This window comes from Phoxinus phoxinus, assembly GCF_949152265.1.
Source record: "Phoxinus phoxinus genome assembly, chromosome: 12".
In the NCBI taxonomy this organism is placed as follows: Eukaryota; Metazoa; Chordata; class Actinopteri; order Cypriniformes; family Leuciscidae; genus Phoxinus; species Phoxinus phoxinus.
In genome coordinates this window covers 11,691,219-11,706,503 of record NC_136887.1, presented here as the reverse complement: position 1 = coordinate 11,706,503, position 15,285 = coordinate 11,691,219, and the positions used below count along the sequence as shown (strand labels likewise).

Here is a 15,285-nt window from a genome sequence, read left to right as displayed (position 1 = left end):
CAAAGCACCTAATAATGAGAGCAACTCAATCAAAGAAGCATATCTTTGGCAATTTGCTGGAATATTCCAACGCTATCTACCGACCAGTCCGTACGAATTCGTACGAGTGAGTAAAATGTGGCTAATTCGTATGAATTCGTATGATTTATCTAAACCCCAGTGATGGGTAGGTTTAGGGGCGGGGTCAGGGGTAGGTCATTCATACGGATTCTTACGAATTGGGCAACTCGTAAAATATGTACGATTTAGCAAAAATCTTATGAACTTGTACGAATTAGCCACCTCGAGGTCAGGTTAAATATTCCAGTCACAGCCTTTGAAGAAAATGAATGAGCCTGCGGGCTGAGCAGTTACTCAAGAGATCTGGACACTGACTCTATGCATCAAAGCTGCATCATGAATGTATTATTACAGTAAAAAAAAAATAACTTTTTTTTTAAATTCACCTATTCATAACCCAAAAGTGCAATGAGGGAAATGGAGATTCATGTAGGAGAATTTGGAAGCTGCCTGAAAGCATAGCTAAGAACGGCTTGAGGACAAGCCCACAGCAGCCAGCACCTAGCATCATTCCCATCGATTTGAATCTGGAGCCAAGTACCTTCAAACTGCTCGACATAATTCACTGCCAATGGCATCAAAGTACTGCAGCACTGCCGAGGCTCTCGGGCTTCAAAACTTTCTTCAATCAGTCAGTTGTCCTTTATCCCAACCTCCACACAGCAATAAGGAAGTTATCATAATGCTCTGGAAATATATATCTGTAATGTATTCTCGCAGATCAAATTGCATGCAAAAAGACTGATTGCACACTTCACAGACTTATGAATTTCAAATGCATAGGCAAAACTGCATGCACACAATTAAAAAGAAAAAAAAGCAGCACATAAAGTATACTGGAACCAGCTGTATATGTAATGAACTCAATACATCAGCATCAATGAAACAGCCTTGCTCCCTCTCATTCTGCGTAAACCGATTACAGCTCACAATTTATTTCGAATCAAAGCATGACGTCTCCATCTAGAGCAGCAAGTGTTCTGCTGGTCAGGCCCCTCATTGATGTGCAGGGCATGTGTGGCTTTGCCCATTCTCGGCCACACCAGGAAACAGCCACACAGAGGCTCATTGTACCGCGCAAAAGGAAATCACTCCATTTGAAAGTGGATGAAAAACATTCTGTCACATCAAGCACTGTAGCCAGCGCACTCCCTTTATTTTCCCATGGGGGAAAACATTTGCCTCACTTTGAAATCAAACTGCTCAGATAGGTTGCAAACATTTTTAAAAAGGTAATGCATTATGAATGAAATGTACATACGTGATGTACCTCGGAGTTTATGAATACAGCAATGATATAGAGCCTTCTTTACATTTATGTAAACAAGCAAACACACAAATTAAAAATAAATCAAGAAAAATGCATAAACCCTATTTCTGTGCTGATAGGAAACAATAAAAACTCGTCTGATTCGTGGTGCAGCAAACTGCTGCATAATTTTTCAAGTATTTAACTTGTCTACAATAAGGCATATTTAGAAATTCAGCACTAAGACAACAGTATATCTCTACCAGCCAATCCAAACTCATTTTAGCACCTTGGACAGCAACCATTATGTCCACAGTCAGAGACGATCTGATTTCGATTTAGAAATTAATGAGCAAATGCGCAAGGAATAACAGATCAGATACAGCAAGCATGTCGGTGTGCCACGATATGTAAAGAATATTCAGGCAAGTAAAAATTATCACATAATTTTCTGCACCATTTGTTCTTCACTGACAATGCTTCATGGCACAGAAACTAGGCACATACAAGTACCATATATGCTGAGCCTACACACACACACACACACACACACGCACGCACACACTGCCGTTAAAAGAGATCAGCCTTGCTGCAGAATACTGCACAATCGACATCTATCACAGAATGCATAGGAAACTTAATTCAATTTAAGCTGAAATAACCTGATTTTAGAGATGCAAAACATGAGAAACAATATTCTCCCAACACTAGAGTACCATTTGACTTTTTTCCTTTTAATGCAATGGACAAATAATTCTATTTTACATAAAGAGTCTTAAAATACAGCACTTATAAAAAATTTCGATTAGCAGAAAGCAGAGATAAAATTCTTCAAGTGCAAAGGCACTTCTGGAACCAGGAATTTGTGTTGCATTCACCATCCAACATGTTCTACAGGAATGTCATTTCAACAACCCTGTCGTCTGAGAGAAAATATATTTCATATTACAAAAAAGCATGGAGCTGTAAGCTATACATATTCTTGCGACAACTGCTACAGTCTTTATGTTTCAAGTAGAAGAAATAATTTAAACCTTAGAGAAAATAATATATCATCTTTAAATTGCGGGTATGTATACAGCCTCTAAAAAGAAGATGGAAGGCTTAGGTCTGTGGTGGTGTTATAATTGTCTCTTGTGGTTGAATACACAGATGATACAGGTTTTACAGGAACTCAATCTTACAACTGACTCATCGCAGTGTGTTTCTCCAGAACTTCGAGGTAGTCCGGCTCGGTTTTAAGCTTGTTGGATAGCAAAGGATGCTCGTTTTTGGACTGTGCAGCATATTTTCTGGGGGTCCCGTAGAGAACAGTTTTGTTTAATCGATCCTGGTTGTGTCGCCGGATGGTTTCGTAGGGTGGGATGAAGGATTTTTTGGGTAAAGTGCAAAAGTTATAGCTGAGTGGCCCGGATTGGGGCAGATCTTTTGCTCTCTCAACAATGTTCTGATAAAGCAGTTCTGGTTCACGGTTGGCACACGGTTGCTTATCAATGAACTCCACTGTGCTTATGGTGAAAGCTGGGCTTCGATCAAGCTCGTCCTTCTTGGGGTCAAGAGCGCTGAAGCTCAGCTCCTTCAGGTTCCGATAATAGGCCACCTGCTCGCTCTCCTTCTGCATGTAGATGGGGTTCTGACACATCTGGCCCACGGGCGGAGGGATGTAGTTATATACATGGTTGTCGCTTTTATCCGCATTGGCATCTGCATTGTAAGAGCCATACTGCACTTGGAAGGAGTTCAAGTCCAAATGGTTGTTGGTGCCTGAGGGTACGTTCTCCACTCCCTTGCGACGTTTGAGGACAAACACGAACAATCCTGCCCCGAAGCACACAGACAGAATGAACACGACGAGCAGGCCCAAGATGAGAACGGACAAGGGCACCTCTGGCGGCATCTCGGGCATTCTGTCCGTAGGGGTTACGGAAGAAGAAGGGGTCGCCTCGGTGCTCGAGCTCACAGCAGTCGGGGGTTTAGTCACAGGAACCTCTTCAGTCTCGGGGCAGATGGCATCATTTCGGAGGGAGCGCAAGAGCCGGCCTGCATGTTTGGATGGCGAGTCACACGTGATCTCATTCACCACTACGCTGGTGCTGGACAGCTCCATCCAGTTCTTAAGCTCCACAATGTCGCAGGTGCAGTCCCACGGATTCTCCTGGAGGTCGATCTGAATGAAGGCAGAGAGCTGGTCCAGCACGCCGCGCACTGGGAGATGGGAAAAATGATTGTTTCTGAGATTAAGCCTTGTCAGCATGGTACCTCCAAACACATTGTCGGGAAGGGATCTCAGCAGGTTATTATTAAGGAACAATAGCTGCAGATTGTTCAGCGAGTTGAAGGTGTGGGGTAAAATCTCTTTAATGATGTTGTATTCCAGGTAGAGATATTGCAAGCTCTGCAGCCCAACGAATAAAGACTGGGACAGGATCTCAATGTAGTTGCCGTTCAGATAGAGCCTCCGTAAACTAGTGAGATTCTCGAAGGCTCCGTCCTGAATGATTGCTATTCTGTTATTCCCTAAGTGCAGGAGCTCAAGGGAGCTGTACTCTGTCAGATCCGTTCTGTATATGGTCTGCAAATAGTTACCGGTTAAATGCAGTTTCTTTGGATACGACGGTTTGGGTTGAAGTTCAGAGATGTTCTGAAGTTTGCGCTCCTGACAATTGATGTTTAATCCACTGTCGGGATTTTGCGACGTGCACACACAAATTCCCGGGCATGTCATCGGGACAGGTGAGCGCGTCTGGTACACCATGATAGGCCCGAATACATGTTTATCTCTGCTGGACGTGACACGAGGAGTGGGGCGGTATCTCATTTTGGGTGGGCGGGAGGCCTTGGGGGCTCTTGTCGGTGTGACTCGAGGCCGCAGGGTTGGAGATGGACCCTGATATTGCGAATCGGATGGTGGTTGCATCGCACGATGACTTGTGTCTCCAGGATTGCGCCTGGGGCAAAGGTCTTGCTTTATCAGCTGCGTGACGTCTTTGCCGTGCAGTCTGAACGGTGTCTCACACACGATATCCCCCACAAAGACTGAAATTGTATCCAGCCAGGCTTTCAGGGGTATCAAATCACAAGTGCAATTCCACGGGTTCTCTTCCAGCTGAATCTCCATTATTCCACCTATATGCTCTAGAACGCCAGCAAACGGCAGCATCTTCAGTCGGTTTCCCCTTAAATCCAAATGCGTCAACATGACAAAGCGGAATATGTTGTTAGGTAGAGAGAGCAAAAGGTTGTCGTTGAGTATCAGGACTTTGAGTTTATTCAGTTTGTTGAAAGCCCCTGCCTCTATGGCACTAATATAATTATAATCAGCTTGCAAATACTCCAAACTCTCCAAACCAGCAAAAGTGTCCTCTCTTATGATTTCCAAGTTATTATTATTGAGATGAAGGCGCTTCAAGTTTTTTAACCCATTGAATGCCCCTGTTTTGATCTCCTGCAAGCCATTATTACCCAAATGAAGAGATGTTACATTACCATAATTGAAGAATTCATTCGGGCTTATCTTGGTGAGAAAGTTTCCATTCAGAAAGAGCTGGCTGATTTTGTTTTGCGGAGGCTGGAACTGACTGACCGTTGTAAAACCCTTGTTTTCACAATTGATATTCAGTGCGTTCTCCTTTTCCTCGCAGGAGCACCGGTTCTTGCAAATGTCTTTGGAAGTTTTGCGGCTGTCTGTCTTTGAAGGGAAACTGGTGACTGTTAAAACGCTCAGCAAGAGAATGTTGTTCAGCATTTTTACAGCAATAATGCCGAAAGCCCCAGCATTAATGTGCAAATCTCAAAACAGGCATGCTCAGCCCCAAAGAAGATTTCAAAAGGCGCAAAGAAGCGCACAGCTCTCCATTGACCCTCCTTAAATCCCAAAAGGCGGAATAGAGAAGGCATCCATCACCGAGCGCACTGTGAACGCTGCCGGACCGAACACATCGTCGTCCCTCGCAGTGACAGTGAAATCCCGGGCTAATGAGCAAGCATTCATGCAGCAGTTTGAAGCGCATCCGAGGCACCACCGTTCCGAGTCTCGGAGCTTAAACTGTCCTTTTCACCTGCAGCGCGAGAGATATTCACACGAAAGCAACTTTACGCCTGTGATCCTGCATGGCGACAGTCAACTTGACGGTGCGTGATGCGCGGGATAACTGAGCGCTATGCGAGCGAGCTTCAGAGTGAGAGAGATGGACTCCGCGCTTGCTCACTCACTCCCACCAGGAGCGCGCGCCTATGCCTGTGTGTGTGTGTATGTGTGTGTGTCTGCTGTATGAGAGTGAACGAGCTCTGTGTGGAATTCCGACGTCACCAGACATGAGTGAGTATGTGTTCCTTTCCTAGTCAAATAGTACATTATTTTTATTACAACAATAACGTTTTATTGTTATTTACAGACTTGCACTTCACACTGCTTTATAAATGCCGTTTTAAGATGGGATTTGTGTGGCTTTTTCGTTTCATTTATTTTTTTATATTGTATGGCTTTTTTATTATTATTAATTTGAATTAAGTATTGCTTTTATCTGTTAATGAACTATTGCTGTGAGTGTTCTAACGCGACTTGAACACATACGTTTGTTTTAAAACAGTTTTTAAAAAAAAGATATGCCTTCTTGGTTTATTTTCTTTTAAATAAACCTTCTTGGTTTATTTTCTTTTAAATAAACCAATGGTAGCCTATTGCATAGCCTATTGTGTATAATAATAATGACAATAAAAATAAGAAGATAAATAACATTAATTTGTAGCACATAAAGGTTAAATGAGAAATAAATAAACAGAATAAAATCTGATTTCTGTGCAGTTTCTGTAAGTAAAGTTTCTGGCTTTATAACAAAATCAGCTGTTCTAATCATAATCAGCCACTAGGAGGCGCACGTAGCTCCAGATATATATAAAACATACATTTGCAGGGGTAAAGACAGCATCAATAGGGATCTTCAAATATGAAAAACTTTTTTTTTTTTGGCTTTGGTGTTTATTTTGCTTATCCGTTTCTCTTGTTTATTTACTGCTTGGCAGAGCGAAATTTGAGTCTTAATTCATGAGTCATTGTAATATTAAGAACCAGCTTAAATTGCAATTACAAAACACCAGCTTCAGGCATAAGGTAATCTGTCATAAATTATTGATTTGCATGCTGCACACTGGCAATAACAATCATGATAGATAGCCAAGAAAAGGAGGACGATATGCCCAATGCACTAAGGCCAAACTCAGCCAATACTGGATACTGGAGAGCATTGTAACACCATCAGTTTTCAACCCTTTAGAAATGATAATAAATGACTCTGAAATAATAGCAGCAGCAAAATAAATAAATAAATAAATATTTCAGTATTCTTATTTAATATATCTATTCTAATAAATTACAATTAATTATAATACAATTATTATATCAAATTTGAGTAAATCAAATAAATACATGTTGCGTGTATATATATATATATATAATTTGTCTTGTGATATGTTCTCGTTTAATTTGATATATGACACCTATAAAAGCAACTGATTATTTATATGATTTATTGTTGATTGTTTGCTATTAGTGTAGAGTAGTATCTTTCGACTTTATTTTGTAGCTGATAAATATGGGACAATTACATCTAAGTTTAAGAAACATAATAAACAGAAAAAAAACTGTTAACAGACAAGAAACAAAATGTATTACAAATCTCGAATGATTGAATGAAAATGATTAAATCAATCATCTGTCAGGAAGACACAAGAGCAACATTTTAAATCATAACTCATGTTATCTTTCATTCATCTATCTTTGTGTCCCAGTTATTCCCCTAATTAGTGATCATCAATCAGCTATTTAAGGAGGTACCTGTAAAGGCATAGCCTGTTCACATATGTTCATAATAACTTGTTAAAACTCTTATGATTAATAATGTCATCAAAGATGAGGTGAAGGCCACATCAGATGGAGAATGTGTGAAGTGATTTTAAACAACCTCAAAGACAGACACAGCACCATCTGCACATGGATTTTGGATTTATGTTTATGGATTTATTGTAAACATCAGATGCTGAATGACTCATTTGTTTTACGTCATCTAAATCTGTTTTCATATCTTCTGACTGCATTGCAATGTTTGACGTTCGTCGCAAAACATTGTGCATATCGGCAAATGACGAAACACTCTGAAAATAGATGTGTTTGTCTTATTCTTTCAATATAAGCACTTTAACATTACAGATATGTAATTATTCTATAACAATCTGCCCACTTTGTGCTATTTGTACTATTGTGATAGAGAGCATTTATTTTGAGTCATATATAATTAACACTTCACGCTAATATGTTACGCAAGATATATGAAACAATGTGCATGACAAGTAAATGCATCTTGCAACAGTGTGTTATGAGGAAATGTAGGAACAGTATATATATATATATATATATATATGTATATATATATATATATATATATATATATATATATATATATATATATATATATATATATATATATATATATATATATATATATATATATATATATATATATATATATATATATATATATATATATATATATATATATATATATATATATATCGAAGACACTCCCGGACAACTGAGCCTTTGTGGTGGTGTTCTGGCCAGTGAACAGGACATATAACTTTACAAAAACACATATACAAAAAAGACTAAATACATAGAATATGTAATAAATAAAATTGTATTTAACAAATATAGTAACATTTTGAATTGTATTTATTATTTTTAATTGCACAAACTGTGACCAAAATGTTTACAGTAATTTCGAAATCTTTACTTTATCTCTTAATTAAGCTTATTATTTTGCATTTAGACTCATTTTGATCACAAAGTATGTGCTCTCTGAAAATATTTGTTTAATGCGTAATTGTTTAGAGGATTTTTCATATTGGCGCTCGTGGAAATTGGATTATGACAGCGGAACTTCCGGGAACATTTGTGTTAAAAACAATCTGCTGCCCTGTTCATACATTGTCATACAGTACATACAAGCTGATTTATTTTAATAGTTAGTATGTAACCAACGAATATGTGATTCTCTTTTGTATAAATCAAGCCAAGTCACCTTTATTTATATAGCGCTTTATGCAGATTGTTTCAAATCAGCTTTACAGTGATAACAGGAAAATGATGCATGCATTTCACTGTTGTTCAGCTAAAGTCAGTTCAGTGTTGATTCAGTTCCGCTGTAAAGATCATCAATTATTAAATAAGCTCATTTCATCTACAATGCACTTCTGCAAAAATGATCTCATCGTCCAGCTCAAGTTCAGTTCTCATACAGCAGTGCCAGTACAGTCAGATCAATACTATTGTTGAATATTAAGCGTCCCCAACTCAAGCCAGAGGCGACAGTTGCAAGGAACCCAAACCCCATCAGGTGACAGATTGGAGAAAAAAACCTTGGGAGAAACCATGGCTCAGTCGGGGGGCCAGTTCTCCTCTGGCCAACGAACGAACACGGGGTCATTATGATTCAGGCTGTATCACAAGTCAAAATTCAGACCGGGATTGGTAGCATTCAAATATTAATCCAGTTCCTTTTGCTTGAAGATTGATTCATCATACCGGTGTGGAGCCAAAACTGGCCACAGGGTATGTGCGAAGGACCTGTCTGGTTTTGTGGCCTTAAATGATGATAATATTGCTCTGCTCTCATCCAGGTTCAGTTCTTCATGGCTAAAGTAGGTGTAAAAAGGGAAAATTTCCAGGGACAGCTCCAATTTGAGGACAAGACACCAAAAACGGCCCTGTCCTCAGAAAATAGGGATGTCTGGTCACCCTAAGCCATAAACAGAACATAGCGTTTTACTGGAATTCTTCTAATTATTTACTTATAGCAGCTAATGAAGTCTCACACATTGACAGGGAACAACTTACTTCCACGTTGAAAAATAAGGTGGAAAAAAAAAGTCTGTATCTGAGTGAAAGGTTTCTCAAACAAGAGAAAATGTAGGACGGGGCTTGATTGGGAAATAATTGGATGGTTTATGGTATGTCATTGGTGAATATCATGTGAGTGACAGGTTGTCCTGCCCTCGCGCCAGTAAAAACGTCATCAGAGAAGATATGTTGCTGCAAGAGGGAGGATAATTTATTAAAGATTATGAGGGCAAATAAAAAAAAAAAAAAAAAATATATATATATATATATATATATATATATATATATATATATATATTATGCGCAAATATATACATAATTTATAATAAATACTGCAATATTCCATGAACAACAAGAATTGTCCATTTTGATTTCATGGTCTATATTTAACATATATTCCCCACAAACACATTTGATGAGTAAAATATATCTGTGATTCTGTTTACACAGATAAAGAGCATAACTCCTGAGCTTGGTCGAGGACAGCTCATTCTCTGCTTTTATGAACACATCACAGAGGAACACCTTCATTTTAGTGCTAGATACTGATTCTCCCCTCTCATGCTGAAACAATGCCGTGCTGACCTATAACTTGTGGGTCCCTCCACTTGATGAATTGTGTCATCCCGGTCCACAGAAGTGCTGACCCGAACACAAGTTGCTCGCAATGATTTCCTGTAGTTGGCAGAACACAGTGAGTGATGAATGAACATCTCAGATCCATCAATCCCAGGGCCTGGAGTCAGGTGCCCCCGGTCTTTTCGAAGAAGTATAATTCCACTTCCCTCATCTCTGTCTTTGGCCGGGTCCCTGCGAGCCGCTCGGCTTTGTCATTAAACAAGGTAGAAAGTAAAGGATTTGTTCTCCTAAAGGATTTGAGCCACTAAAAATGTTCAAGCTTTACACAGGAAGAATAGAATGGGGATGTAAAAGCTGGTTTTAATGCTTGTGCAACTCTTAACAACCCTTCTCTACTTGCTCTAATTGCTTTGATAAAACATTTTATAAAGCCTATTCAAAATGGACATTTTCATTTGCATAAAAAACAAAGAAAATGTTGATGCCAATTCCTTTGTGAGATTTCCGTTGTAATCCAGTAATGATAACCTTCATATAACTCATGTCACGGGCCACATTGAAGGAAACAGCGAAAACTTGTATTTGAGCAAATGTTCACATCTTCCTGGAACGTTCCAGCATACCAGGGGCAGCGCTATGGGGACCTTTTTGTCCACCCAACTCACAATAGCTGTTTCTGTGTCTTTCTTCTTGACAAGAATTGCATTTACTTAGACGTAGAACCGTCTCTTTACGACCACAATATACGGGATACATTTCAGGTGCAGGTTAAGCCATGCATGTGCAAGTCAAACGAGTGCGGATAAGGTACAAGTGCCACAGGAGCATCAGAAGTTCAACAGTGAATGGCAAATAGTAGATATACCAGAGAGTGGAACAGTTAATACAATAGGATTAAATGTGCAGGTGATTAAAAATAAAATGTGCAGGTGATTAAAGTTGCTTGTATTTGTTATATGCATCACATTCAAGGACATCTCTCAAATGTATGGACTAAAATATACTCCTATGTGAGATCACAAAAGCATACACAAATTGATAGGCCAATGTATTTTTTTCTTTAACTAAATACACAATAAATGTGAGCATTTGTACCAAAATTTTAATAAATTTGAGGAGGTAATAATCCCTTGAATCTTCTGTTTCAGATGGTCCCGCCCAATTCTAAATTAGTTGGCAAAGAACCAAATAAATGTATTACATTTAAGTATGCATAAAATAACTAATTTCACATTCCGGCTTTTATGTGCTGTCTGCTTCCGCCCTAGCCATTTTCACATTCTTGCAAAAAGAGATTCAAATTATAACTTTTTTTTAAAGTTAAGTTTATGTATGACAGAACTGCTGATTAATTTATTTTGACAACTAACAGAATGTTAAACGTTCTATGTTTACTTTTTCAGATGCAAGTTTTTGAAACAGGGCGGTGGACGGAGCTGGTGAGCCGAAGAGGCCACGCGACATCGATGGGACTGGAGAATGAGATCAAGCCACGGCAACAAGCGTCTGAGAAGGAGCCTGGGAACCAGAGGACTGAGGCGAGCTGGAGGGACCAAGGTCGACGGCGGAGCCGGAGGAAAAGCGCAGCCAGACAGAGCCGAAGGTGCATGCAGGACGACGTCCGACCAGGGTGCAAACGGAGGGAAGAGGGAGCCTGGTGAAGCTGCAGGGAGATGGTTTCTGGTGGAGCCGAGGAAGGAGGGAGCCAACACAGAGCCGATAGGTCGAAAGGAAGAGGTGGAGCGATGGGTTCTGAGGCTGGAGGCAGAGCCAGGGGAAGATCCAAGGCTGATCCTCATGGAGATGTGTAGGAGATGCAGAGCAACTGAAGAGAACCAGTGGAGGGCTGAGGAACTGGCTGATTTGTGAAGCTCCTCTGGAGAGGGAGGTTGGCAGGCACTCAGGAAGCAGGTAACTCTGTAGATAGAAAGTCAAGAAAGTCTGGAAATACTGGAAACTTAAAATTGGGCGGGACCATCTGAAACAGAAGATTTAAGGGATTATTACCTCCTCAAATATATTCAAATAATTTCCAGAGTCCATGCTAAACTCATCGACTGTGGCGGGGTTGTGGGCGGGACTTCCCTCCAAGCCCACACATTCAACAAGCACTCCCTTAGCAGTGCATGGTGTTGCCGGCACACTCAAATGGTTAGACTCTCCGTGTGACTCATGCTCTGGGGCGATGTCTGGGGCGATGTCTGGCGCAGTATCCTTCTCTAGTTCGTTAATCGCGGCAGGCCGATCTACACAATTTAAGATGGGCCCTAGCGATTTGTCTGTGTAGTTTGTGGGCTGAGAATGGCTGGTCTCTGTATCAGTGTTGATAATGTCCTCCTCAGCAATGCCGAGTCGCAGTTCACCAGCACCCACGAACTTCCCCGAGGGCTGGCATCCGGGAGGCGAGCCTTTGTGTGCTCGTTAAAGCTGTCGTCCAAGAAGGCACACAAGGAGTGACCTCGAAAGTTTGTTAAGCCCGACAGATGGAGAAATCCATGGATGTGGTTCTCGATGCACTTCTGCTCCTGCTCCAAGCAAAGCAGCTGGATTGTCGGTAAGTCCATCTTTTTATAAAACTCAGTCTTGAGGGTCTGTTCTTCTGTAACGCAATGTTTTGATATAGCTTTTTTTGTCATGATTTGAGCATTGTCAAGCTTGGTGAACAGCTTTAGATACTTTGATGTGTCCCCATTTAAAGAGAAAGTGGGCTGAACTTTTAGTACTGAAATAGCTGCCAGAAAGGCGTTTCAAAGATGGCTGCCAAGTGAAATTACTTGCCTTAAAGATTTTTTACCTTAAAATAATGTTTCCAAAATCGTTTCAGCGGTTCATCAAGTCGTAACAGGGTGAAAGGCACTTCTGCTTTCGCTTTGCGGTCCTATATCTGCTATAATCACACTATGTAAGTTTGCCAGATCGGGTCACATTTCTGTATTTCGAATGAGACATAAGAAAACTACAAATTTGGCTTGCTTTACGTCAAGCGTTACAATAGTCATTATTTTGTTTTTCTTCATTTCTGATGTCGTAATACATCATACTTTCATGAAATAATGCAACATACTCTACCTTGTCTGTGTGGACATCGTTCATTCCAAAGCCGATGCTGGATAAACAGCGAGCGTCCGTACGACAGTAGGCTACAGTAGGCTAAATGATTTATGACAGCGGTAATGGACAATTCCGCTTCCAACCTGTAGGGCTTTAGGCCTTCCAAAACTGTAAATACAAATATCTTGACTGAGAAAAAAAAAAAAAAACTAGTTTAGAACATACGTTAATCTAGTCGGCTATGTAGGATTACTCGTAGAATTGATTGTTGTAGTTTGGAGGAAGACATCTGAATCTCTCAGCCATTTCATTAGAAACAATCTCACAGCAGTTTTGTAATTTACTGCCAAGGTAAATTAACACAAAGTTTAGTGTTTAATGTTTTTCTTTGCTATATTTGTGACTTTTTTCTTCTGCTGTAATTCTTTAAATAACTCATCCTCTAAACAGGAAGTCTGTGAATGCTAACGGATAGTCTCTCGAAGAGTTGTAATGCTTCCTTGCACTTGACGGGAGCACTGCGGTGTATGACTGACGCTTTGCTCCATAGATTTCAATGCATTTGCCAACATTGATGTGAATCATGGTACTGTAAATGCCCTCAACCACCGCTCTCATTTCAATTAAAGGGGTCATGACATGGTTTTTTTTATTTTATTATTATGTTCCCTTAGGTGCAAATATAGTATTACTATAGTTTTTTTTACAAAAAACTTTTAAAATGTAGTGATTTATGACCTTTTCCCACCCTGTTACTCATCCTCTGATTCACACAGTCTGTTTTGGGGGTGTTTCCCCTTTAAGAGTTCAGTGTTAACGCCCACTGTTATGATTGGCTAACGTCAGCGCCAATGCATCAATTATTAACGCCCCCAGCCAGAACCTGTGCGGATTCGGCGCAACTGTTTAATAGCGGGTGATGCATGCGAAGCGATGGCTCTTGCAATGATAAAACCTTATTATGTTTGAGCCGGAATCAGAGGAAAATGAACCATCACCACAACAACGAAGACTGGATCAGCCCGTGTCCACATGGAAAGTGAAACTATTTTGAATTAATAAAAAAAAATTAACCCGAGACACTTGAAAACGGATTATTGTTACATAATTTTCCTATAGCTTAATTTGCTAACAGTTTAACATTATTTAACTAATTCCAATGAAATGATAGGGTGTACCACGGACAAAAATGCATGCACAGGCCATATTTGAAGATGCAGCATTGATAAAGGCAACATTTTTAATTTTCTATCACATGTAGGCCTACTAGAAAGGCGACATATTTTCAAGATTCTCTTATACAAATGTGTTTATATTAGCCATGGTAAAAAGTAAGTTTGCGTCGTCGTTGTTGAGCCCAGAATATTCGGCACGGACTTATCTTTGAGCAACAGTTTTCTGGCAAAGCCAAGCATCATATTGGGATTTTTTCCTCAAAACAGTCATCCTTATAGAACACTGCCGTGACTGGGACGTCCGCAAAAAATCAAGTGCATCCATTTTTCCCTGACGACTGGATCTTTCAGCGTATTTAAAAAGTAGTTTAAAGTTTTAAATACATTACTTACAGTTTGCGTCGTCGATGTTGAGCCAAGAATAGTCGGCACGGACTTATCTTTGAGCAACAGTTTTCTGGCAAAGTTTAAAACAGTCATCCTTCAAATGTATAGAACAAACGCTTAAACTAACACTGCCGTGACTGAGACGTCCGCAAAAAATAAAGTTCATCCATTTTCCCCTCACGACTGGATCTTTCGCAGCGTATTCAAAGATGTTGTTTGTCCACAGCCAGGAACAGCACATCTGCGGCATCGTAACTTCCCTGTACACAGACCCACTCGCTGTCCGTCGACTGAACACTTGTGAGGCGCGCGGCGCGCGGGCGCGACGATGATACGAAATGAGCGTAGCTGCCTTGCGCTGAAAGCGTAACTGTCTTCTGCTGGAGGCGGTCATTATGCAAACGCTGGTACGTCACTTCGTACCGTGACGTCACTTCTTACCATGGATCCAGAACGAGCTGTATTTAGAGCTTGATTAAATAAAAGATTCGTTTATAATGGGGAGGACGTCTTAAGCTATGAAACTTGCAGGACGTTTTAATGGTACAAAGACCTCTTATATACCAAAAGATCAAGGCAAATTTGGTTTCTCATGTCATGACCCCTTTAATAAAGCAATAAAGTGGGAATCTTTCTTCTTTGTATCCCTTTTTAGGAAGAGCGTTTCAGTAAAACAACCAGAGCCTGTGGATGGATTAGATGGATTAGATGTCTGCGTGATTGAGAAGGTTGTTAAGCGCTTATAATATCCTCCTCAATTGCATGGGCCACCAGAACTGCTTTATTCTCAAAGGATTCTGTTTTTTCGATCTCTCACCATTTACATGCAGAATAAAGCGGCAAATAAAGGGTAGTGAGCTTCAACCTATTTTACACAACTCTGCTCTAGG

At 40.2% G+C, this 15,285-nt stretch overlaps 1 protein-coding gene across 1 annotated transcript; it reads right to left on the bottom strand.

Moving 5' to 3' along the window:
• Positions 1–2,029: 2,029 nt before the first annotated feature.
• Positions 2,030–5,526, bottom strand: slitrk2 (SLIT and NTRK-like family, member 2). The gene has a single exon (XM_079631249.1). It carries the CDS (start codon positions 5,052–5,054, stop codon positions 2,490–2,492), a length of 2,565 nt encoding a protein of 854 aa, XP_079487375.1. The 5' UTR covers positions 5,055–5,526; the 3' UTR covers positions 2,030–2,489.
• Positions 5,527–15,285: the final 9,759 nt, after the last annotated feature.